General features: G+C 45.6%; 1 protein-coding gene across 2 annotated transcripts in view; it reads left to right on the forward strand.

Annotated features, from left to right (window-relative positions):
• HOMER2 (homer scaffold protein 2) overlaps positions 1–25,564 on the forward strand; it is an 88,009-nt gene that overhangs the window by 59,886 nt on the left and 2,559 nt on the right. For both annotated transcript variants that reach the window (XM_079913395.1, XM_079913394.1), the window contains 4 exons: positions 13,329–13,421; positions 18,262–18,368; positions 22,272–22,428; positions 24,546–24,656. In XM_079913395.1, coding sequence (XP_079769521.1) covers positions 13,329–13,421; positions 18,262–18,368; positions 22,272–22,428; positions 24,546–24,656 — 468 coding nt within the window. The remainder of the gene's footprint in view (positions 1–13,328; positions 13,422–18,261; positions 18,369–22,271; positions 22,429–24,545; positions 24,657–25,564) is intronic.

Consider the following 25,564-nt stretch of genomic DNA (forward strand, 5'->3'; position numbering starts at 1 on the left):
GGGACACGCTCTGTGGATAGTTAAAAAGGTGTTAAGGAGCAGAGCATGACTGACCACAGACTTGGAGAAGCCCAAGGACCGAGGAAACAAACTGACCACCTCTGAGAGGCCTCACCTGGCCGATGGAAGGGGCCAGAAGCTTGTTTTAGGAGAATAGGCTTCCTTTTAGGATGGTGGAGAGTCCTGTGTAGGTGTTGAAAATGCACTGGTTAAAAGCAAGACTGACTAGGGACTTGCCTGGCGGTCCAGTGGTTAGGACTCCGCGCTTCCACTGCAGGGGACCCGGGTTCAATCCCTGGTCGGGGAACTAAGATCCCTCGTGTCTCAATGCAGCCAAAAAAACAAAACAAAAACAAAAAGCAAGACTGCCTAGTTTATGTGACACAAGAACTTACTGGAAGACTATCAGAGTATCTCAAGGAATCCAAGAGAGAGTTGAAAATCCAGGAAGGGCTGGAGCCAGGCTGGCTTTGGGAATCTTGGCTAAAGGAGTTCTAGACCATTGCCTTGACCGTCCCACTGACTGCTGGGCGGGTGTTTATTGAGCTCCTGCTGTGCCAACACCATGCTGGGCACCAAGGATGCAGAGCTGTGGTCCCGTCCCCAGAGGGCCTTACAGAATTCCGGACGCCTGGGGAATTGACAGAGCTGCTTAGTACAGACTTGGTTGCTTGGGTTCCCTGTGTACACTAAGGACTGTTTTCACAGGGGGATCAGGATGAATCAGGCAGCCACCCTGGCAGGAGCTTGCTAAATGCATCTTTCATTTGTCCAGTGTGTGTGCGTGTGTGTTTGTACACCACATACACACACACGCACGTTTCTAAGGAGGCCTCCAGCCCACAGACCCAGCCACAAACAAGCCCCCTAAGGAAGGGTACCCCACAGTCTGTCCTCCTCTGCATCCCCACCTATGAGGATGCTGTTCCCTAGAAGCCCAAGAAACCCAAAATGGCCTGATGGCACGCCACACATCCTCTTATGCCACCCACTCCTAGAAGCATCCTTTCCTGGGTACTAAAGTCTCCAGATCGCCAGGGCTCAGCAACATGGGGCAGGAAGCGGAAATCTTAAGGGTAGCTCGTGGGGTATAAACATGGGAGATGTCATCTCCATCCCTGATCCCTCAGTCCCTGGACTGCGGCTCTAAGGAGAAGTCCCACAACTCTGCCAGATGTGGTGTTCTAGCGGGCAGCACAGCAGAGTTCTGGAAGGCCTGCTGCTTCTGCTGATAAGGTTTGTGGGAGGATCAAGAATCCCGTGGCGAGTAGACCTTGCTTCATTTCATTTGCAGAGAAGTTGGTTGGTTGGTTGGAGGTGGTGCTGTGTGGTACAGAAGGCATTAAGTAAGTTTGTGAGTCGGGGGGCCGGGAGGCATGACAGTTCGTAGTATACGTCTGTCCTGGTGAGGGTAAATTACTGTGCGCTCTGGAGGAAGGGCCCTGCGTAATCAGCTTTCCACCAGGGAGCTGGCTGGTCACTTAGGAGTGTGATGCAGAATCAGGGCCTCAGGGTGGGTCACTGCTGTTGGCAGTTGATACTCAACCGGGCCAGAGGTCAGGGTGGCCATGACAGGAGTAGGTATTGTCAAGGCCACGCCACATTCTCTCCCCGGCACCAAGGCCAGTGTGTCCGTAAGCCTTTTGAGCAAGGGCCAGGCTGCCTGGGGAAGAGAATGACTGGGTACCCATAGAGCAGCCTTCCTGCCCCTAGTTCTAAGGATTCTTTTTGCTGGAGGGTGGAGGCTTCAGAAGAGCATTGTCTTGGTCTGTTCAGGCTATTATAACAAAATACCATAGACTGGGTATTTAAACAACAGCCTCGCAAGGTTCTTTTTTTTTTTATAATTAATTTTTATTGGAGTATAGTTGCCTTACAATGTTGTGTTAGTTTCTACTGTACAGCAAAGTGAATCAGCTATACATATACATATATCCCCTCTTTTTTGGATTTCCTTCCCATTTAGGTTACCACAGAGCACTGAGTAGAGTTCCCTGTGCTATACAGTAGGTCCTCACTAGTTATCTATTTTATACATAGTATCAATAGTGTATATATGTCAATCCCAATCTCTCAGTTCCTCCCACCCCCACTTTCCGCCTCAGTATCCTTATATTTGTTCTCTACGTCTGTGCCTCGGTTTCTGCTTTGCATAAAAATGGTATAAGATCATCTATACCATTTTTCCAGATTCCACGTATATGCGTTAATATATGATATTTGTCTTTCTCTTTCTTACTTCACTCTGTATGACAGTCTCTAGGTCCATCCACGTCTCTACAAATGACCCAATTTCATTCCTTTCCATGGCTGAGTAATGTTGCATTGTATATATGTACCACATCTTCTTTATCCATTCCTCTGTTGATGGACATTTAGGTCTCTTCCATGTCCTGGCTATTGTAAATAGTGCTGCAATGAACATTAGGGTGCATGTGTCTTTTTGAATTATGGTTTTCTCCGGGTATATGCCCAGTAGTGGGATTGCTGGGTCATATGGTAGTTCTATTTGTAGTTTTTTAAGGAACCTCCATGCTGTTCTCCATAGTGGCTGTATCAATTTGCATTTCCACCAACAGTGCAAGAGTGTTCCCTTTTCTCCACACCCTCTCCAGCATTTATTGTTTCTAGATTTTTTGATGATGGCCATTGTGACCGGTGTGAGGTGATACGTCACTGTAGTATTGATTTTCATTTCTCTGATAATTAGTGATGTTGAGCATCTTTTCATGTGCCTCTTGGCCATCAGTATGTCTTCTCTGGAGAAATGTCTGTTTACATTTTCTGCCCTTTTTTTTTGATATTAAGCTGCATGAGCTGTTTGTATATTTTGGAGATTAATCCTTTGTCAGTTGCTTCGTTTGCAAATGTTTTCTCCCATTCTCAGGGTTGTCTTTTTGTCTTGTTTATGGATTCCTTTGCTGTGGACAGCCTCTCATAGTGCTGGAGGCTGGAGTCCTGAGATCAGGGAGCTAGCATGGTCAAGTCAGGTGAAGGCGCTCTTCCAAGTTGCAGACTGTCAGCTTTTCATTGTATTTTCACATGATGAAAAGAGGGCAAGAATGCTCTCTGCGGTCTCTTTTTTTTTTTTTTTTTTTGCGGTACGCAGGCCTCTCACTGTTATGGCCTCTCCCGTTGCAGAGCACAGGCTCCGGACGCGCAGGCTCCGGACGCGCAGGCTCAGCGGCCATGGCTCATGGGCCCAGCCGCTCCGCGGCATGTGGGATCTCCCCGGACCGGGGCACGAACCCGCGTCCCCTGCATCGGCAGGCGGACTTTCAACCACTGCGCCACCAGGGAAACCCTTCGGTCTCTTTTATAAGGGCATTATTCCCAGCCATGAGGGCTCCATCCTTATGACCCAGTCACCTCCCAAAGGCTCCACCTCCTAGCCCATCCCACTGAGGGTTAGGATTGCCACATATGAATTTGAGGGAGACACAGACTTTCAGTCCATTGCAAGCATTCATGGGGAACGTGAATATCTCCAGGCTCTGGTTCGATTTGGGCCCATTGTTGTAGCCATTTCCCAGATCTCTTTGTCACTACCCCTCCAGCTTGATTTCTTCCCAATCCCTCCCATGCAGCTAGGCCCTTTACCATTTCCCCAGGGTTCAGTGTAGACTCCAACTGCAGGTCACCTCTCCTGTGCACACCGGACAATGAGATGTTCCACGTCGTGCCACAGGGAGGATTTCCCTTTTCCATCATCCTCCCGACGACGGGAGGAGCACAAGCAAAATCCTGACACTGTGTGAGGGAAGCTGCAAACGGTTCACTGTTAACAGGGTGCCCAGGCGTTGGGGGTGGGGAAGGCTGATAGAGGCCAGCTGTTGGAAGGCCTTCTGTGTCATGCCAGAGTTCCTGGACTTTATCCTATGGCCTGTGAAAGATTTTAAGCCAAGAAAAAAAATGATCAGATTTTCATTTTAGGTGGATTTTTTTTCTGGACAGATTCGCTTGTGTTAGTCCAGATCAGAGATGATGAGGGCTTGTGTACGAGTTGGAGAGATTTAAGAAATACTGAGGAGCTAAACGGGTGGCACTCGGTGAGCCGACGTGGGAGGCCAAGACTGGGGTGGGGATGGGTGGATGATGTGACGCCATTGTTTGAAATGAGGGAGAGGAATAGGTGCTGTGAGGATCGGAGGGAATTTCTATAAGGTGGAAGCAAGTATGATGGTGAGTTGTTGAAAGAATAATTAAGCAGAGCCTCTGTCTGAAGCGGCTCTTGGGGATTGCCTGCCTTTTCCCTCTGAAGAAGTTCCTGGTGGGGAGAAGAGGGGTGGTGGGAGCCATGCCTCCCCTGCCAAGTGTTTCCTATCCAGACTGATAGGCCTGGAAGCCTCAGACTGCTGGGCAGGGTCAGATGGGGGGCTTCTGTCAGCGACAGGGTCCTGGCTGGGCCCACCTTGGCTCAATGGCCCCTGATCCCACGCAGGGCTGGAGTTCTTCACGGAAGCCTGGGATGGTTTGAGGGTTACGCTCCGCTGCCTGGAACAATTTCTTCCATCTTTGGGGGACTCAAAGTAGCTAGGAAGGATAAAGGGGTAACATATCAATGAAAAGAGTTGAAAGGAGGGAGAACTCAGCACAAAAATGAGAACAAGTTGTTAAAGTCCCATTCTTTGTGCCCCTGAGAACTGAAGAGACCTTGGGCTGCACGTGCTTCCAGGTGTGGCCACTCCTAATTTTTTCCAGACGGAAGATGTCCTATCATTAAAGGGGAGCGCCCTGTCTTCCCGAGTTACCCGGCCTCCTCCAGCGGCATTGGAGTCCCGCTTTGCGACTGTGACCTGCCATTGTCACAAAGCCGTACCAAAGAAGCCCTCAGATGTCTCCTTTGTTCAGAATGTTTCAAATCAACTTGTCCCCTTCCCTTTGAAGGGAGCTATTAACCACACACTGATCAATTACCATGATGTGAGGCTGGCACTCTCGACAAGTGGCAATTAGCACAGAGGAACTTGGGCCCAACGGGTTCCCGAGGTGTGTTGCTGAGAGGACAGCTGTGGCTGAATGCTCTCGACTTCACAGAGCAGCCACCCACAGACCTGAAAGGGGAACTGGTCATCAAACCCTATAACTAGGCTAGAAAAAGGGACCCCAGTGTGGGTGTTTTCATTTAAGAACACTTCTCTTTTTACCCCCCAGGAGGAAAATAGATAGATACCTTTGTCTTTACTGCTCCCTTTATAAGGACCACTTCACACCAAAATCCAGAAAGTATTACAGGGACACTTTCTGCTCTTTATATAGGCTTTCCAAAATGACAGGAGCTACATTTTCCCAGAGGTAAGCTGGGACTCTGTCCACCCGCTGAAGAGGGCATAACGCCTCAGCCTACTGAAGAATGTTGAAAAGGGACTTACGTGTTCTGACAAAAGGAAGGGCTTCTGAAGAGATCAAAGGAAGGAGAACCAAGTGTAAGGATGAACCAGTTGTTAAAGTGTAGATGATTTCTGGCATATGACCTTGAGATGTTTGTCTCCATCTCATTCATTGCAGGCAGAAGGAAACACATTCTGCCATGAAGCGGAGTGATCCAGGGTGGACTTGCTAGTGCTCCGTGATTGGTCCATCTAAACCCTGACCCATACGTGGCATTTGCTTTTGACCCTTTTCAGTTATGTCATTTCAAATTCAAATTTGTGTTCTGATGCTCACTTCATTAACTCAGTGTAGTTGTGAGAGCATTGCTCTGTCTCCTACCTTTGTGATTTAAAAGGCTAATTGTTCTTTCAGTGGGGGATATTGATCATTCTTTTGATATGTTTTAGTTAGAATGTTTTTGGCTGCAAGTAACAAAGAGGGCTTATGCTTTTCATACAAAAGAGAAGTCCTAAGGCAGGCAGTTGCCAGCATTAGTACAGTGGCTCCGTGATATCGGGTGTAGGGCTCTGTGTTTTGTTTCTTTGACTGTCCTTTTCCTCATGATGATAAAATGGCTTCTTAAGCTCTATCCATCACATCTGCATTCGTGGCAGGAGGGTGGTACCACAACTCTCCCTGTAAACTCCCTTGGCAGATTTCTTTTTGGGATACTGTTATCAGTCTTGGGTCCCTAAACCACCCTCCCACACCCACCTTCAGGAAAAAAAAATAGAGGCAGACAAATGTCTTACCATGGTCAGCTTAGATCAGTTCTCATTCTCTACCACCTGGGAAATGTCCTGCTCTAGACAAATTGAGATTCTGTTAAGCTAAGGGAAAAGAAGAAATGGATTTTGAATAAGCAAATAGGTAGCATCTGCCCTAGGGTCTTCAAAGACCCAGGCCAAAAAAGCCCCAAATGAAATAAAACAATAGTCTTTCATTTTCTATCATAATATATGATGATGATGATTTTGATTACAAAATTATTACCACACATTTAAAAACTATAGAAAATGATCCTAATAAGTAAAGACATGAGAATTTGGCATATATTAAGAAACATTTGTGGTTTGAATGTCCTTTGATCCATGAGTTTTATTTACAGGAATCTATTCTAAGGAAATAATTGTAACTGCATCCAGAGAATTAGCTACAAGAATTTTCCTTGCAGCATCATTTATAATAGCAAAAACAAAAAGACAAAAACACCAGCCTAAGTGTCCAGCCATAGGAAATTAACTAAATAAACTCCAGTATATCCTTCAGGGTGATATTGTGCAGCAATTCAAGTAATGTAATAGACGATCATATAAGTGCATGGAAGTATTGTCATATCGTTAATATCAAAAGTAGCTATAAAAGCAGATGTACAATATTCTATTTTTTAACGAATATGTGTAGTGGATGCATGTATCCAGATAGGAAAAAATCGAAAGTTTATATGGTTAGTGCTTATCTCTGGGTGATGGGACTATAGGTTTTAAAAAGATATTTTTTCCTAAATTATACTTACTAAATGTACAAGCATGTGTGCTTTTTTTATAATAAGGGGGGAAATATGAGAAAGCTTAAGACTTGGAGAGAGGGGCTTCTTCACCAAAGGACGGTCATCTTGGCACCTCCCTCAGTGAGGACTGCTTTCATTCCAACAGTTGGAGGCTGTGAGTGGAAACCTCCCATCCTTCTCCCAGGGCGCCCTGGATTGCTTCCAGTTTTTCATGCTTATAGTTAATGCTAGGATTAACGTCTTTATATTGAAGGCCTTTTTTTTTTCCATATTCCCAATTATTTTTGAAGAATAGTTTCCCAAAAGTGATCTCACTAGGTCAGTGGGTAGGAACATTTTTTTCTCGTAAGAAAAACATTTTTCTTACGATACATATTTCCAAAATGCTTCTCGGTGGGGCTGTACCAGTCACAATGCTGCCAGGAATACCTTTGCCAGCACAGGATATTATAATTGTTTTTAGCGTTTGCTAATTCAGCAGGCAAAGAATGGTGCCTCAGTATTTTGCCTTGCATTTCCAGCAAGGCTGAACGATCTTCTCTATAAATTGTTTACTTGTTGTATTTTTTTTTTTTTTTTTGCGGTACGCGGGCCTCTCACTGTTGTGGCCTCTCCCTTTGCGGAGCACAGGCTCCGGACGCGCAGGCTCAGCGGCCATGGCTCATGGGCCCAGCCGCTCTGCGGCATGTGGGATCTACCCAGACCGGGACACGAACCCGCGTCCCCTGCATCGGCAGGCGGACTCTCAACCACTGCGCCACCAGGGTAGCCCTACTTGTTGTATTTTTTATTCCTGAATTTTGCCATTTATCTATTGGGGTTTTCATATTTTCCTTTTCAATTTGTACAAACCCTTTCTATACTAAAGATAATGGCCCTTTTTCTGTTGTACTGGCCTAGCTATAGATATTTCCCCCAGGCTGTTGTTTCCCTTCTGATTTAGTTTTTTTTTTTTCTTTTTATATTCAAAAGCTTTGAATTGTTAGGCAGTCAAGTCTGTCACTTTTGTGATTTTCTTTTGTTTCTTACAAGTTTAGAAAATTACCCTCTCACCCCTCAAGCAGAAGTCTGATGAATGTTCAACTCTGCTTGCATCCAGATTTAAAAAAAAAAAACTTACCCCTTTAACCCATCGTTGATTTATCATGCTACTGGTTCGCCTAAGGATTTAAATTCATTTCCCCTCAGTTTACCAAAATTATCTCAATCATATTTTTGAATAATTTTCTCCATTAATTTATGATTCCTCCTTTGTCATAGCTAATTTTTATATAAATGGTAGGGCCTATTCCCATAATGCCACCTCTTTTTAAATGATTATTTACCTAAAATGTATCTGATAGAGCTTATCCTACTTCGTTACATTTTAAGCTTATTTTCTGATAAAAATTCTTTTGATTCTCACCCATTTGAATATAAAACGAAATCCCCTACAGACTCAGAATTCCTTTGAGGACAGCAACCACGTCTTTCCTGGGTATTTCAGTGTGCCCAGCACAGTCCCTAGCACATAGAGATAACTAGTTAATACTTTTGAATGAACGAATTCACCCTTTTGTGGCATTCTTTTACTAAAGTTCGTGGTATTAAGTCCAGTCAAGGCCAGAGAAGCTGTGCTTCTCTCTGTTGAACCCCTATCGTACACCCAGCAAAGCCCCATCTCTCATCCTCCAGTGATCCGTGTATTAGTATCCACATTTCATAGATAAAGAAACCAAGGTGCAGAGCAGTTCATTTGCCTGCGTTTGAAAGGCTGTTAAGTGTCAGAGTTGGGCATCTTAGCTAAGGTAGCAGTTAAGCAGGTAAATCATAGGGCCCCGGAGTGTCCAGCACTGGCTTCAGATGGCCTGTGTTCAGTCCCAGTGTGAACTTGGCCAGTTTCGAAACCCATCTGTGCCCCATTTGTATACTGACAGTAGTAAGAAGACCTCAGGGTAGCTGTGAGTGCATAGTAAGACTGTACATTCTAACCGAGTGTCTTATCTCATTCCTGGGAGTCGAGAATACATGTCCTTTTTTCCCCTTTTTTGAGATGTTCTAGGCTGTTACTGTTCACAGGCGTGCCTTGGAGATATTGTGAATTTGGTTCCAGACCACCGCAATAAAGCAAATCTTGCAATAAAGCAAGTCACACAAATTTTTTGGCTTCGCAGTGCATGTAAAAGTTATGTTTACACTATACTGTAGTCCATTAAGTGTGCACTAGCATTATGTCTAAAATAACAATGTACATACCTAAATTTAAAAAATACGTTGTGGCTAATGATTGCTAACCATTATCTGAGGCGTCACTGAATTTTAGTAACAGCAAAGATCACTGATGGCAGATCACCATGAAAGTTTGAAACATTGTGAGAATTAGTGACAGAGACACGAAGTGAGCAAATACTGTTGGAAAAATGGTACCGATAGACTTGCTTGATGCAGGGTTGCCACCAGCCTTCAATTTGTAAAAAACACGGTATCTGTGAAATGTGATAAAGTGAGGTCTGCCTGTGTAGTAGCACTGTCACCTTGAGGTCCTATAAGGATGTGTGTTTTGACGTATATGTGACAGTTGTTCCTTGCCCCTCTTTTGTAACTGAGAAAAAGAACAGCTAAATAGTGAAGCTGAGGAGAGCTGTAAAATCAGAACTTGTTGCCCGGGCCCCTCATTCTGTATCTGCTATTCTAATCCTCAGGCCTTGTCTTTGCCTTAAAGGTTCCCATGGCCTGTTTTGGAGTTAAAGCTTTTAGAATTTTCTTTTAAAGAGGAAGTGAGTACAATTCTATTTTAAGGTAAGGGCATCTCTTTGCAAATGGAAAATCCAATCAATAAGTGTTTAGCAACTGCTGTGGACAAGACTCTTGGCATTCTTATAAACACCCGAAAGTAACTGGATGTGTGGATGATTGTGTGGAAATCAGATCTGGGCTCAAGTTCAGGTTTATTATTTACTAGCCATGTGACCATGGGCAAATTTTAACCTCTCTAAGACTCCATTTTCTTTTCAGGAAACTATACATAAGAATTCCCATCCTAGGGACTTCCCTGGTGGCACAGTGGTTAAGACTCTGCACTCCCAATGCAGTGTTCGATCCTTGGTCAGGGAACTAGATCCCACATGCGTGCCACAACTAAGAGTGAGCATGCCACAACTAAGGAGCCTGCCTGCTGCAACTAAGGAGCCTGCCTGCCACAACTAAGACCCAGCACAACCAAATAAATAAATAAATAAAATATTAAGGAAAAAAAAAGAATTCCTGTCCTACAGAGGATGGAGAGGAGCAAACAAGAGAATGTGTGTTAAGAAGCCATTAAACTCCTTACCTTGTAGATGTGCCTATGCTGAGGGTCTAGGGGAAGAGGGTACTAAGTAGGCCCACGCAAGACAAAACCGTGGGACACCTGGAGGGGCCACCATGATGGGTGTCAGGGGACAAAGAGAGAAGGGCCCATTGGAACTGAAGGTTTGTGCTCTGGGCTGAGTCTCCAAGAGTTGAGCTGAGGGTCATCCCAGATGTTCAGGGTCAGGTAGGAGGAGACAGACAGAATGGAGGCCCCCAAGCTCCATCCAGAGGCAACTTGTTCTGTCAAAGCCCGGCAGGGCTTTATTTGCTGACTTCTTTGCCACTATCTCCTGCTACCCAAGTCTCGCCCTCTATCTGATACTTACACAGCGTTCACACCCCAGCACCTAACCTAGGGCATGGCCCAGCTCACGGTGAAAATTTTTGTTTGCTGAAGGTGTGAATGGTGCTCAGACCATGTTTGTTGACTGAATAAGCATGACCCTGGCTGATGACATGTCCAATCTAGTTTACAAGCAACTTCGAGTAAGACCCTGAGAGAAAGAGACCCTGACAGGCACAAGGACCGTCTGTAAAGAACAATGCTTTTGGTCTGGGAGCCTGGTGAATTGAGATGCTTGTGGGAGACAGCCAGCCCCACCTTCCTAAGCACAGCATGGGGAGACTCCATCAGCAGGTGTGTCTACTGAGAACCACATGCATTACCGTTTTCTTCAAATCACGTTTGACTTTTAGTTGGTAGTGGGGCACAAAAACATTTAATATCATACCTTTTAAAAGTTGCATCTTTTAATGTCTTAATAAGATTGAAAGGCATTTATAGTGCCTGCACAAAATCTCTTCCGGGATAATGTTCATATTCCAAGTGATACTCTATCTAGTTCCTAGGTTGATCCAGTCAGTTAAGCTTAGGAAGCAGAAAGATGGGGCAGAATACTCCCAAGACACTTACCACAGTACCTTCTTAAGTCCTGAGGTTTGGCCTGTACTTTGACATGATTTTTTTTTTCAAGTGGGCGTAGGTGTGCAAATCTAGAACCCAGAGCCTGTTCATTCACTGAACAAACTTATTTGTGCCTGCTCTCTGCCAGGTGTCAGGGGAGGGTGCAAAGAGGAAGAGCGTGGACCCTGCCGTCAAGGAGTTCACGACATGATGTTTTTACTTACGGGGCCCCTAAAAGGAAGGCGGGTGCTCTGCCCATCCTTGCTAGACCTCACGTCTTTTAAGCAACAGGTAATGTGATTTTTCTCTGACAGCTCTAGGTTGGTTAAATGAAGCCCTGTAGCTATGGCTTTATTTACAGGCCTGTGGGAGCAACACAGGCCAGCGTTGCCACACTGACCTTCTCTGCCTCTACTGGGTGCTTGGTGGACCAACGGCTATCACCCGGCAAGGTTTCCCAAAGCAGACCATCGTTGTTGGCTTTGTGAAGCACTCAGAGGGCGGCCTGTGCTCAGAAATAGAGTTCTCAGCAAAAGCCACAGAATTGTTGGTGGCCTTGCCACTTGGCCAGCTGTTTTTCGTTTCTCAGCAACATTTGGCTCTCTCTTGCTGTGTGACGTCAGCATTAGCTATCATAGAATGTTCTCTGTTCAAACAACGTATTGGCTGATTAAAATCAGTTGCCTTGTCAGTGACTATAAAGCAGTGATTGATATGACTGCCCTGGGATTTTAAGAATTTTTTTCTTTTAAGAAAATATTAAAACATTTTTGAAAGCAGAGAGCATAGTATAATGGGCACCCATATGCGCATCACGTAGATTTAACAGTGAACACTGTGCCACATTGCTTCATCTACTTTTATTGCTGCTGAAGTACTTTAAAGTAAATTACAGACATCGAGACATTTCACGCCTAAATACTTCAGTGTTGATCTCTAAAGAATCACATTCCCCCACAACCACAACATCATCAGCACTTCTAACAAAATTAATAATAACTCCTGGACTTCCCTGGTGGCGCAGTGGTTAAGAATCCACCTGCCAATGTGGGGGACACGGGTTGGAGTCCTGGTCCGGGAAGCTCGCACATGCTGCGGAGCAATGAAGCCCGTGCGCCACAACTACTGAGCCTGCGCTCTAGAGCCCGCGAGCCACAACTACCGAGCCTGAGCGCTGTAACTACTGAAGCCTGTGTGCTCTAGGGCCCGCAAGCCACAACTACTGAGCCCATGTGCCACAACTACTGAAGCCCATGTGCCTAGAGCCCGTGCTCCGCAGCAACAGAAGCCATTGCAATGAGAAGCCGGTGCACTGCAATGAAGAGTAGCCCCCGCTCGCCGCAGCTAGAGAAAGCCCGTGTGCAGCAACGAAAACCCAAAGCAGCCATAAATAAATAAATAAATAAAGTAACTCCTTGGTGTCATCTTATCCAGTCCATGCTCACATTTCCCTCCTTGTTGCCCAGAAGTCTTCTACTTGGTCTGTTCAAAAGAGGACTCAGTCCTAGGCTGCACGTTGCATTTTGCTATTTTATATCTTAGGCTTTTAAAATCTAGGACTGGGCTTCCCTGGTGGCACAGTGGTTGAGAGTCCGCCTGCCGATGCGGGGGATGCGGGTTCGTGCCCCGGTCCGGGAGGATCCCACATGCCGCGGAGCGGCTGGGCCCATGAGCCATGGCCACTGAGCCTGCGCGTCCGGAGCCTGTGCTCTGCAACGGGAGAGGCCACAACAGGGAGAGGCCACAATAGTGTGAAGCCCGCGCACTGAAAAAAAAAAAAAACATCTAGGACTGTTCCTTTTCAACTTTTTGGATGTTTTTGTGTTTCCTGACATTGACTTGTAAGAGTTCTTGGATCTTTCAATAGGGATTATGAAGTTTTTCGTGGATTCCTTTTGCACTATAGCTAAATTTCTTTTGTTGCATTTGTATTAGGTGCTGTTGGCCAGAGGTATGTGTTTTTAATATTTCGCCATCAAATCTAGCTTCAGTATCTTAGAAATTCGTTCAGATCTGACCTTGGCCAATAGTGGGTTTTTTTGGAAAAAGCATTCATTATATTCATTTCTTTTTAATCTCAAATAAAATCCTTCTTCTGGATTTATACAGGACTTATTGGCTTAAAAGGAATGCAAAATAATAAAGGTAGGTTCTGAATATCAGCCATGTGTAAGGTTAAGGAAATCCCTAATAATTCTTCTTCACGTTCAGTTTGCAGAGAAATTCCAGGAGGTGAAAGAAGCTGCCAGACTAGCCAGAGACAAATCTCAGGAGAAAATCGAGACCTCGAGCAATCATTCCCAAGTAAGTAATTTGTCCGTAAAATGAATGACTGTGATCAGTGCTTGAGACTCTGTTCCTTGTCACTTTTGACAAGAAATAAGAAATTTTCGCAGTAGGGCATTTTGAAAACTTTTTCAACTATTAGACTGCTCACAGTGAGATGAATGTGACATGTAAGAGACTCTTGAATTTTTCAGGATGTGGTGATATATTTTGGATGGAAAACGTTTGATGAGATTAGAGTTAATGCATGTCCCTGGTCTGGGATGTCCTCTGGTCACGGTTTAAAAACCAATGTCAATGGTCTTCCCTGGTAGCGCAGTGGTTGAGAGCCCGCCTGCCGATGCAGGGGACACAGGTTCGTGCCCCGATCTGGGAAGATCCCACATGCCGCGGAGCGGCTGGGCCCGTTAGGCATGGCCTCTGAGCCTGCGCGTCTGGAACCTGTGCTCTGCAACGGGAGAGGCCACAACAGTGAGAGGCCCGTGTACCGCAAAAAAAAAAAAAAAAAAAAAAAAAAGCCAAGGTGAAGTGTTTTCTTTCTGTGTTGGGAGGTGAGGTCTGCATGAAGGATGCTCATGGACAAATGCAGGTACCTGTGCCCATGACAGAGAAAACTTGATCGATGCCAGAGAGTCCTCGTCTGTCTCCCTATTATAACAAAGTCACGTGGGAGGTGGTATTCCAACAGCTCTGGTTTAGCCAACGTAAATGTGGCTTTGCCAGGAACTGAGTTATCTGTCTACTTAAAAGTGTGATAATTGACTAAAAGGGACCTATTTTAACCTGAAATAAAAATACCTGCCTTCCTGACATCTAGATTAGGGTGTGTAGTGGTAGGTGGAAACCTTGACCTAGTGACAGAGTTATGTGTAGAGAGACAGGGAAAGGGAGACCTGACGAGACGTAGGAGCTGGGGTCTGGGATTAGGGATAAGCATGATGTAAATGCAAGGCAGCCAGGGTTCTGCCTGCCTGGGGGTGAGATGCACAGTGGGAGGAACAGAGATGCACTTGGAGGTACTGTGGAGGACCTGGAATTCTTCATTAGTCGATCATTCTTAATTATTTATTGTTGGATAATGGGAAGACATTGGAGATGTTTTATAGCTACCGATCAGGAATTGACATGAAGGTTGCATGCGGGTGGTGAGGAAGTCAGGGAGGAGCTGAGGGCAGGAAGATCGGAGAGGAGGCTGTGGGGTGGAGAATGGCCAGGCCAGGCCAGCCATGGATGGATGTCGGGGCAGCTTGTGGAAAGAGAACAGGAGACATGGGCATCCTGAGCGGTCAAGATCAACACCCTAGACTTGGCCGTCAGCAATAGCTGAAGCTGAATCCTGTAAAAGATACCCCTACGGATTTATGGAAATGAATGTGTATTAGACTTCAAGTGGGCAGGAACTTTCCTGAATCTTTGTAAATAATCTTTAATGACATCTAAATGATACTGTTAATTTAGTATACTAATTGTTGTACTGAGTAATCGCTGAGGATCTGTAAAATTGGGCACTTGAAATGGTCCATAGTCTAAGGACTTTCTCTGTGTTTTTGTTTTTGGAATGCTAAGGTTATTATACAATAAGAGTTACCAAAGATATTTTGTTAACGTTTTGGTGTGTTTCTTCCTAATATAGCTTTGCAGTATATCTTGGTGTTATTCTTTTTAATCTTTTTTTAAAAAACGTATTTGTTATGATCCTTTCCTTGTGTTTTCAAATATCCCTTTTCAAAACTATTTTAATGGCTAGATAGTATTCCAGTGTTTGCATCACAACTTATTCCATTAACCTCCTATAATTTGGGACATCGGTGTTGTTTCTAATTTTTCATTAGTATAAATAACACCATGCTAAGCATTCTTGCATACCTTTTGTGCATTTGATGGTTTCTGCAGGATAAATTCTTGAAGTGGAAGTATTGGGTTAAGGGTAGGACTTTTTTTCTGGTCAACAATTTTTTTTTTGGATTTTATTTTATTTATTTTTTATACAGTAGGTTCTTGTTAGTTATCCATTCTATACATATTAGTGTATACATGTCAATCCCAATCTCCCAATTCATCCCACCACCACCACCCCCGCCACTGTCCCCCATTGGTGTCCATACGTTTGTTCTCCACATCTGTGTCTCTATTTCTGCCCTGAAAACTGGTTCATCTGTACCGTTGTTCTAGGTTCCATATATATGCGTTAATATACAATATTTGTTTTTCTCTTTCTGACTTACTTCACTATGTATGACAGTCTCTAGATCCATCCACGTCTCTACAAATGACCCAATTTCGTTCCTTTTTATGGCTGAGTAGTATTCCATTGTATATATGTACCACATCTTCTTTATCCATTCGTCTGTCGATGGGCATTTAGGTTGCTTTCATGACCTGGCTACTGTAAATAGTGCTGCAGTAAACACTGGGTTGCATGTGTCTTTTTGAATTATGGGTTTCTCCGGGTATATGCCCAGTAGTGGGATTGCTGGGTCATATGGTAATTCTATTTTTAGTTTTTTAAGGAACCTCCATACTGTTCTCCATAGTGGCTGTATCAATTTACATTCCCACCAACAGTGCAAGAGGCTTCCCTTTTCTCCACATTTGTCTCCGGCATTTGTTGTTTGTAGCTTTTCTGATTGATTCCCATTCTAACTGGTGTGAGGTGATACCTCATTGTAGTTTTGATTTGCATTTCTCTAATAATTAGTGACGTTGAGCAGCTTTTCATGTGCTTCATGGCCATCTGTATGTCTTCTTTGGAGAAATGTCTATTTAGGTCTTCTGCCCATTTTTTGATTGGGTTGTTTGTTTTTTTAATATTGAGCTGCCTGAGCTGTTTATATATTTTGGAGATTAATCCTTTGTCCATTGATTCGTTTTCAAATATTTTCTCCCATTCTGAGGGTTGTCTTTTTGTCTTGTAGTTTCCTTTGCTTTTCAAAAACTTTTACGTTTCACTAGGTCCCATTTGTTTATTTTTGTTTTTATTTCCATTACTGTAGGAGGTGGATCAAAAAAGATCTTGCTGTGATTTATGTCACAGGGTGTTCTTCCTATGTTTTCCTCTAAGAGTATTATAGTGACTGGTCTTACAGTTAGGTCTTTAATCCATTTGGAGTTTATTTTTGTGTATGGTGTTAGGGAGTGTTCTAATTTCATTCTTTTACATGTGGCTGTCCAGTTTTCCCAGCAAGGGGTAGGACTTTTTTTTTTTTTTTTTTTTTTTTTTGCGGTACGCAGGCCTCTCACTGTTGTGGCCTCTCCTGTTGCGGAGCACAGGCTCCGGACGCACAAGTTCAGCGGCCATGGCTCACGGGCCTAGCCGCTCCACGGCATGTGGGATCTTCCCGGACCGGGGCACGAACCCGTGTCCCCTGCATCGGCAGGCGGACTCTCAACCACTGCACCACCAGAGAAGCCCAGTAGGACGTTTTGAGAGCTTTTGACACACACTGCAAACATCCCTACAGAAATGTACAATTGTGACTCCCACCAGCAGTGAATGAGAGCGTTTTTCCCTCCCGTTCCCTCCCCAACAAAGCTTTGTTGATTTGACAGAAGAAAAATGTACTTTATTGTCTTTTTAAATTTTGTATTTCTTTACTAGTGAGATTAAATTTTTTTGCTTATTAATTCTATGTATTTCTTCTTCTGTAAATGTCAATTGCATATCCTTTCCGCTTTTTTGTGTTCATTTCCAAGAACTTTATTTTTAACATGGCTAGTTTTGAATATGTACAAAACTAGGCAGAACTGGGTAAATGAACCCCCATGGACCCATAGGTCAGCTTTAACAGTTAGGACTCTATGACCAATGGTTTCATCTACACCCCCCTCTCCCTCCGTCTTTATTTTAAAGCCAGTCCCAGACATCATTTCATTCATAAATATTTCAGAGCGTCACTCTAAAAGTTGAGGACTCTAGGGGTTTTTTAGTATAGGAATAGTATTAGCGTTTTTGTTTTTAGTATGCATTGAAAATATTTCCCCCACATCGTTGCTTACATTCTGATGTAGTTTATGCACTTTTTTGCGATGTAGAAATTTAGTAATACGTCATTCCCTTCTTGTCTTTCTTTTGCCTTTATTCTTCTTGGAGGCGAAATAAAATCTTTCTAAGATCTTCTCCAAGACCAGATGAGGTTTCACCTCCATGTAGAATGGCTTATTACAGCAAACATTTCAGAATATTCATAACATTGCTAACTAGTCGCAGACACCCATATCTGATTCCTGTTTTTTTTTTTTTTTCAAATGAGTGTGTTCATCTCTCTGTAGCCCCGGGATTTTTAAGTCATCTCAGCTTCTTATACTTTTTCTCTTAACTCATTCACTGTTTCTTATTATAAAACCCTCCTCCCCCGCTTTCTTTTTCTTTTCTTTTGGCCATGCCCTGCAGCATGTGGGGTCTTTGTTCCCCAACAAGGGATTGAACCTGCGCCCCCGGCATTGGAAGCACGGCGTCTTAACCACTGGACCGCCAGGGAAGTCCCTAAAACTCTCCCCCTCTTTTAATCTGTGGTTTCTGTCCTGTGTTATTTAAGGAGAGCAGGTATCCAGGCTTGTTAGGTTTACCTGTAAAGTTTGAGTGAGAAGGTTCTGCGTAACGGCCCTGTGTGCTGTCTTGTGGGTAAAATGCACAGACTGTCTGGACTCCAAGTGGAGTCTCCACGGATGGTCTTGTTATGAGTCTGTGGACTTGTCAGTCTTTGCTGCGTTCTGGTTGGATGCGTTGGTTCTCCCACACTCATAACCGCACAGTTCCTCATCATGCCTGATTTGCTTCCGCTGTGAGGACAAGTGATAAGGTGTGCAAGTGATTCAGTCTGGCCAGGAATCTGGGTGTGAAACCCCATCTTCCACTCAGGCATCCAGCATCAACGGAACGGACGATGAAAAGGCATCTTCTGCGGGTCCTGCCAACACACACCTCAAGTCTGAGAACAACAAGCTGAAGATCGCTCTGACACAGAGGTGAGCATGTTCAAATCCAGGTGCTGTTGTCTCCCAGGTCAGCACTTCCCTGCAGCCTTTCCCACTGGGCAGGGTTTCAGGAAGTTGGGAAAGGAGACTGGGTCCTGCTCAGAGCGTCCGGTCTTGACTCCTGGCCAAAGGAAGACCAGCTGCCTTCGTGGTTGTTCTCTGTGCACATCAGCATCTATGTGTGTGTGTGAGAAAGAGAGGGGTGTCCCTGTGCTTTTTTTTTTTTTTTGCCATGCCACGAGACTTGTGAGATCTTAATTCCCCAGCCAAGGATGGAACCCAGGTCCCCTGCAATGGAAGCATGGAGTCCTAACCACTGGACCACCAGGGAAGTCCCTGTCCCAGTGCTTACGTTTCATGTTTTTGGGGGGGTGGCCCGTGCCATGCGGCATAAGGGATCTTAGTTCCCCAACCAGGGGTCAAACCCGTGCCCCCTACATTGGGAGTATGGAGTCTTAACCCCTGGACAACCAGGGAAGTCCCTGTTTTGGTTTTTGAGAAGCCAAATTTATCATTTATTCATATATGATAACACTGAAAAACATTAAAACCTAAGAAACTATCTTGAAAATAAAATAAAATCTCACAAAAATCAGTAGCTTTTCTATATACAAACAAACATCACGTAGACTATATATTTGAAGAAGAGATTTCCTTTACAATATGAACTAGAACCATAAAATACATGGGAATAAACTTAAGAAATGTACAGGATCTTTGTGAAGAAAACTCAAATGATTTTGAGGGCCATACATGAAAAATTCAACAAATAGAAAAAGTCTATTGGGAAGTGGTAGGAAGCCTCAATATTTTAAAAAGTATCAATTTCCCTTAAATTGATCTACAAATTTAACACAACCCCCATGACGATATCAACAAGATTTTAACTTTTAATGACTATACTAGCTGTGCTTGTGTTTTCCTTGTTTTTTGTTTGTTTGTTTGTTTGTTTTTTGCGGTACGCGGGCCTCTCACTGTTGTGGCCTCTCCCGTTGCGGAGCACAGGCTCCGGACGTGCAGGCTCAGCGGCCATGGCTCACAGGCCCAGCCGCTCCGCGGCATGTGGGATCCTCCCGGACCGGGGCACGAACCCGTGTCCCCTGCAGCTGCAGGCGGACTCTCAACCACTGTGCCACCAGGGAAGCCCTGTGCTTGTGTTTTCATATCTTGAGAATGTGGCCTGTTTCCCAAAGGCTAGGCTGGGTCTCACGGTGTAAGGCTGGCCCCATGAGCACCTTCAGAACTGCTGTCTTTGGGGGTCATTCTGCTCACCTGGCAGGGGACTCGGCCGGCTTCCCCCAGCCTCTCTGTGGCTGAGAAGCTGCTTTCCTCAGACCTGCCCCGTGTAAGAACTCTACCATATTAATTCCGCCATTTTACAGGTAAGGAAACTGAGTCCCAGGTGGTACAGTGAGTCCTTGCCCAAGGTCACATGGCTGGTAAATCTTCCCAGAGGCACCCGCCTCTGCAACCCAGCCAGCCTGACCAGTGCATGGAGCTTAATTCCTGTGATCTGACAGAAATTAAGGAATTTCAGAAAGAACATAGGACCCGTAGATTCAGCCACTTTCTTTGGACCCTGGGTTTTGTCAGATACGTCAAAGGACAGAACTGTGACCAGCCTCTTTTACTCATCAGGTGATCTTGAAGACTATTTTTGGTTGAGTCATGGTGGGCTGCCTGGATGAAAACATTCCACCCCTAAAAATAAATGTTTTTAAATCCCACTTGAATGGACGAGTGAATTACAGGAATGGGTGTGAAGCCATTTCCCAGAAATCAGCTCAATCATTAACTCTGAAATTAATCACATAATAATATTTTGCTATGTTTTCAGTCTGTGGTGTTTGAAACCAAAAGTATATGTGTTCCAATCACAGTTCTAGGACCTTGAGGTGGATGAAAGATAATGCAGATTATTAAAATACAGTTGTATTTACTTTTTAAAAAATTAAAAGAAAAAAAAAAGAAGCCTTTAGAGACACAACTCCCCTCAGCCAGGCAGTATTGATTAGAAGCCAAAAACTTTTTTTTTTTTCAGAGTGGTTAAGTCTGAGGTGGTTTTTTTTTTTGTTAATTAATTTTTATTGGAGTTTAGTTGCTTTACAATGTTGTGTTAGTTTCTGCTGTACAGCACAGTGAATCAACTATACATATATCTCCTCTTTTTTAGATTTCCTTCCCATTTAGGTCACCATACAGCACTGAGTAGTGTTCCCTGTGCTATACAGCAGGTTTTCATTAGTTATCTATTTATACATAGTAGTGTATGTATGTCAGTCCCAACCTCCCAATTCATCCCACCCCGCCACCCTCACCCCCTTGATAACCATATGTTTGTTCTCTACGTCTGTGTCTCTATTCCTGCTTTGCAAATAAGTTCCTCTCTACCATTTTTCTAGATTCCACATATAAGCGATATTATGTGATATTTGTTTTTCTCGTTCTGACTTATTTCACTCTGTATGACAGTCTCAAGGTCCATCGTCGTCTCTACAAATGATCCAGTTTTGTTCCTTTTAATGGCTAATATTCCACTGTCTGTATGTACCACATCTTTATCCATTCCTCTGTTGATGGACATCTAGGTTGCTTCCATGTCCTGGCTATTATAAACAGTGCTGCAGTGAACACGGGTCTCCAAAACAGGAAACAAAAGCAGCGTTGAATGGGACCGGCAACTGAGGGCAACCTGATTCCAGTTTGTTTTTTCAAACTTCACTGATCACAGAGGGTTATCATGTGGTTTGGTGATAATGTGAAGGGGTCCCTCGGACCTGAGGTGACCTAGGGTCGGCCAGGGCTCCCTCACACATCCTGCGGTTGGAACCCCAGTTCTTCTGCCCTCAGGGGACTCCCAGCCCCTGTCTCCTCTGTCCTCAAGTCCTCAGCTCTCAAATCTGGACCCAGACTGTTCGTTTAAACCTGGGGTTGTTGGGCTCCAGAGAGGAAGTGTCAGGAGCTTGTTGAAAGTGTCCGCCGCTTTCATGAGAGTGTCAGAGGGCCCGGGGTCCACCCCAGCACTTCAGAACCTACATCCCTGAGGTTCATTTCAGGAAGGAACGGACATGGGCAGGAGAGAACCGTCCTGCGGCCAGGGGTCAGTAGGGAGCAGACGGGGAAGGGGTCTCTACCACAGTCTGTGGCTTCATTCTTAGTTTCTTTTTTTTTTTAATTGAAGTAGAGTTGATTCACAATGTTGCGTTAATTTCTGCTGTACAGCAAAGTGACTCAGTTATACATATATATATATATATAAAATTCTTTTTTATATTCTTTTCCATTATGGTTTATCCCAGGACGTTGAATATAGTTCCATGTGCTATACAGTAGGACCTTGTTGTTTATCCATTCTGTATATAATAGGTTGCATCTACTAACCCCAAACTCCCAATCCATCTCTCCCTCAGCCCCTTCCCCCTTGGCAGCCACAAGCCTGTTCTCTCATGTTTGTGAGCCTGTTTCTGCTTCATAGATCAGTTCATTTGTGTCATATTGTAGACTGCACATAAGAGTGATATCATCTGGCATTTGTCTCTGTCTGACTTACTTCACTTAGTATGATAATCTCTCGTTGCATCCATGTTGCTGCAAATGGCATGATTTCATTCTTTTTTTATGGCTGAGTTCATTCTAAGTTACATCTCTTCCTTCTCTGAGAATTCTGTTCTCTTCTAAAGTGATGCCTTGAGAAAATCACCCAACAAGGCAGCATGTTCCCACTAAAGGGAGGTGCCAGGCCCGCTCAGCACGTGGTTCTCGCTGCCAGGCCACCGGCGGGAGAGGGTGTGGCCCCGAGGCATGGGCTGAGGGGGTGGCCGGGTGCCCCCTCCGCAGGGCAGCTGGGTGGATGGTGCCCACCCTCCCGGTCACCGCCTGGCCCCCGCCCTGCAGCGCCGCCAACGTGAAGAAATGGGAGATCGAGCTGCAGACCCTGCGGGAGAGCAACGCCCGGCTGACCACGGCACTACAGGACTCGTCGGCCAGCGTGGAGCAGTGGAAGAGGCAGTTCTCCCTCTGCCACGACGAGAATGACCGGCTCCGGAACAAGGTGGGGAGGGCCGGGGTGGCTGTGACCTTCCTCTCCCCACTGCCTCCCGCTTGGCCTTCGGTCCCATGTCCCAGGGGCAGGAGGAAGACCCGCTGCTTCTCCCTTTGTCCTCCCCTCCGCCTCCCTGCCTGCCTTAGTGGGAACGCTACTATGTACAGAACTGACTGATTACCTTTCCTGAACCAAGTTTTAAAATTGCAATCGCAAAGGAGAAGAGAAATCAATGGGAGATTGCAGCTTTGTCTCTCGCAAAGATCACCCTCTGATGCGAGCTGTGGGTTGGCCTTTCGTGGGTGGCCTCCCTCTGGCATTTTCTGTGGTTCCGTGATCTTCGGTAGAGAAAAGGGATCCAAAGGGTGAGTGAAGAAAATAGATTCAGGAGATGGTGAGGCGTGATTGCTCAGAAACCCTGCTTCCCTGCAAACTGCTCTTTCTAAAAATGTGAGATAGGCAGCAAGGAAAGGAATACGGCCCTTGATGTGTGAGGTGGGCGGATGCGGACGGGCCTCGTGTGCCTTCTACCCTCCTACCCTGACATGGGGGCTTTTCAGTTTTTTTCAGAATTCACCCACGCCCTTCCCTGTAATTAGTCGCTCATGCTCTGCTGTTGGGCTGAGTTGATGCGGTTGTTTTAGGGTTCCCAGGTGAGGTCCTGGGGTTGCTGTGCTGTTTTGCTGGTCAGCACTTTTATCCCACAGTCGGTGAACACAGTCTGCTCCGTAAATGCAGGATTTCAGGGTACGGGTCACATTGAGATTGGTACTCGCTCCCCTTGCCCCCGTTTATAACCCGCCCACCCGTTCTGAGTGGAGCCCCTGGAAACCACTCCCCTACTTCACGTCTTACTTCGGAGCAGGTGGCATGTGAAACTGCCTCGTGTCGTTTTTTCATAAAGTGCTGATGGTGAGGGGCGCAGGCCAAGTGCTGACTCCGCACCTTCCCTTCTGAGGCTGGGCTCATCTGCTTGGCAGAGGGATTGATTGCCCTTTGTTTCTTTTTCCAAGGGCAGAGCTGAGTTTCTCACTTCGCGTCTGAGTGTAAGAACCAAAGAGCCGTGCGGGGTCGGGGGGGTGGGGCGTGGAGGAAGTGCGTGCAGTGGAACCTACTCCCTGTGCGGAGCAGCGTCAGCTTCCCTGGGCGGGAAGCACTGGGAACTTGATTCCCAGGGCGGGATGTGGACGTTGGTGGGATCTCCGGCAGCTCCTGTGGCTGGAGGTTCAGATCCTGAGGGCTGGTGCAGGTCACCTCTAAGAACTGTCCTCATGTTGACCACCTAGTGCCCTGCACCCTGAGGACTGCCGCTGCCTGCTTGTGGGGAACCCCATCAACATGGTGCTCTTGTGTTACTTGCTGGTTACACCCCTGCCGTCCACTCTGCACCCATGCTTTGGCCCCTGGGAAATGCCCAGTGTCAGAGGTGTCAGGCTTGGGAAGGAGAGAAAGATGCACTCTGGGGATGTACCTCAGCCTTGTCATCTCTCCAGGAAATGCCCAGTGTCAGAGGTGTCAGGCTTGGGAAGGAGAGAAAGATGCACTCTGGGGATGTACCTCAGCACTTGTCATCTCTCCAGGAAGAGGCCCACGGGCCAGGCCCCTTCTGCGTGCATCAGTGGGGAAAGGTCATCTTGATTTAAAACGTTTGAAATGTCATTGAGCCCCAGTTGGTAGCCACTGTCCCACAGAGTTGCTCGGTTCTCTACCCTGCTCGCTTAACCCCTTGAAAAGCAACAGAATCATTCAGGGCATGATTAAAATGATGTGACAGTCATTCTGCGAAGAAGCAGATAGATTCATGGGACGTCTGGCCCCGACTTGTGACAGATCCTTAAAGCAAACCTAAAGCTACCGTCCTGTGACTGTGAGAGAAAACCAGAGGCCCAGAGCATACTGAAGCCAGGTTTTGTGACGTCTGTGGCTTTGTTGGTGTTAAATGAGGGCATCCTGTGCCCGCAGGAGCAAACAGCCCAGGGGGAGCCCCGTGGAGTTTGCCTGTAGCCACGAGGAAAAATTTATAAGTGGGTTAATTTATGGTTTACTTTAAAAGAGCTGTGGTGATCTTTTGTTTAATGACTACAGTAAACTGGCATCCCTGCTTTAACATGTGATATTCATTAAAGATTGACGAGCTGGAAGAGCAGTGCAGCGAGATAAACAGAGAGAAGGAGAAGAATACCCAGTTGAAGAGAAGAATTGAGGAGCTGGAGTTGGAACTCCGAGAAAAGGAGACGGTGGGTCGTGGGGCTCCGAGCGGTGCTGCTTGGCGTCCCCTGGGCCTTGGCGGGTGATCTCCACCCAAGGACACGGCAGGCAGCTGTGGGGCATGTGACCGGCCCTGGCAGCTGCCCGGATCTCAGCACAGAGACAGAGCCAAAAGCTACACCAGGGCACAGATAGTCCAGGGCAAAGGCCTGACCATTACCCTCCGCAGCCTCCTTGTTGTACTTATTCTATAGTCAGTCGCTCAGGTCCAAGAGGGAGCTGAACATTTGCAAAAGCACTCGGAAACTTTCACAGGTGGTCTTTTATCAGAAGTTGTGTTCTGCTGTCAACTTAATGCAGCGAGAACCCCCTGTCACACAGTCATTTATTTTCTGGGGGACAGGACCGCTAAGTACAGCAAGTCCCCTACCCACGAACGAGTTCCACTCCAAGAGTGCACTTGCCTAAGTCCAGTTTGTTCGTAAGTCCGACAGAGTTAGCCTAGGTATGCAACTAACATAATCGGCTGTATCCTACTGTACTGTAATAGGTTTATCATACTTTTCACACAAATAATACATAAAAAACAGACACAGAAACCAAAGGAAACGTTTTTAACCTTGCAGTACAGTACTTTGAAAAGTAGAGTAGTACCAGCTACATCACTGCTGCTTCTACGCTTGCTTCCGGACATCCTGGGCATGAAATAAAGACACTGTAGTACTGCACTCTCTACAGTACTGTACAGTAAAGTACACAAACGCACAACCACTTGTCGAGGATGCACGCACGTGACGGTGTACACCAGACACGTGAACTGACTTACATGACTGGACATGTGGACGCACATTTGCATCTTTGAAAGTTCGCAACTTGAAGGTTCATAGGTAGGGGACTTACTGTATGCAGAGGGTGGAGACCATGGGCAAGTTACCAA

The sequence above is a fragment of the Stenella coeruleoalba genome, assembly GCF_951394435.1.
Source record: "Stenella coeruleoalba genome assembly, chromosome: 2".
In the NCBI taxonomy this organism is placed as follows: Eukaryota; Metazoa; Chordata; class Mammalia; order Artiodactyla; family Delphinidae; genus Stenella; species Stenella coeruleoalba.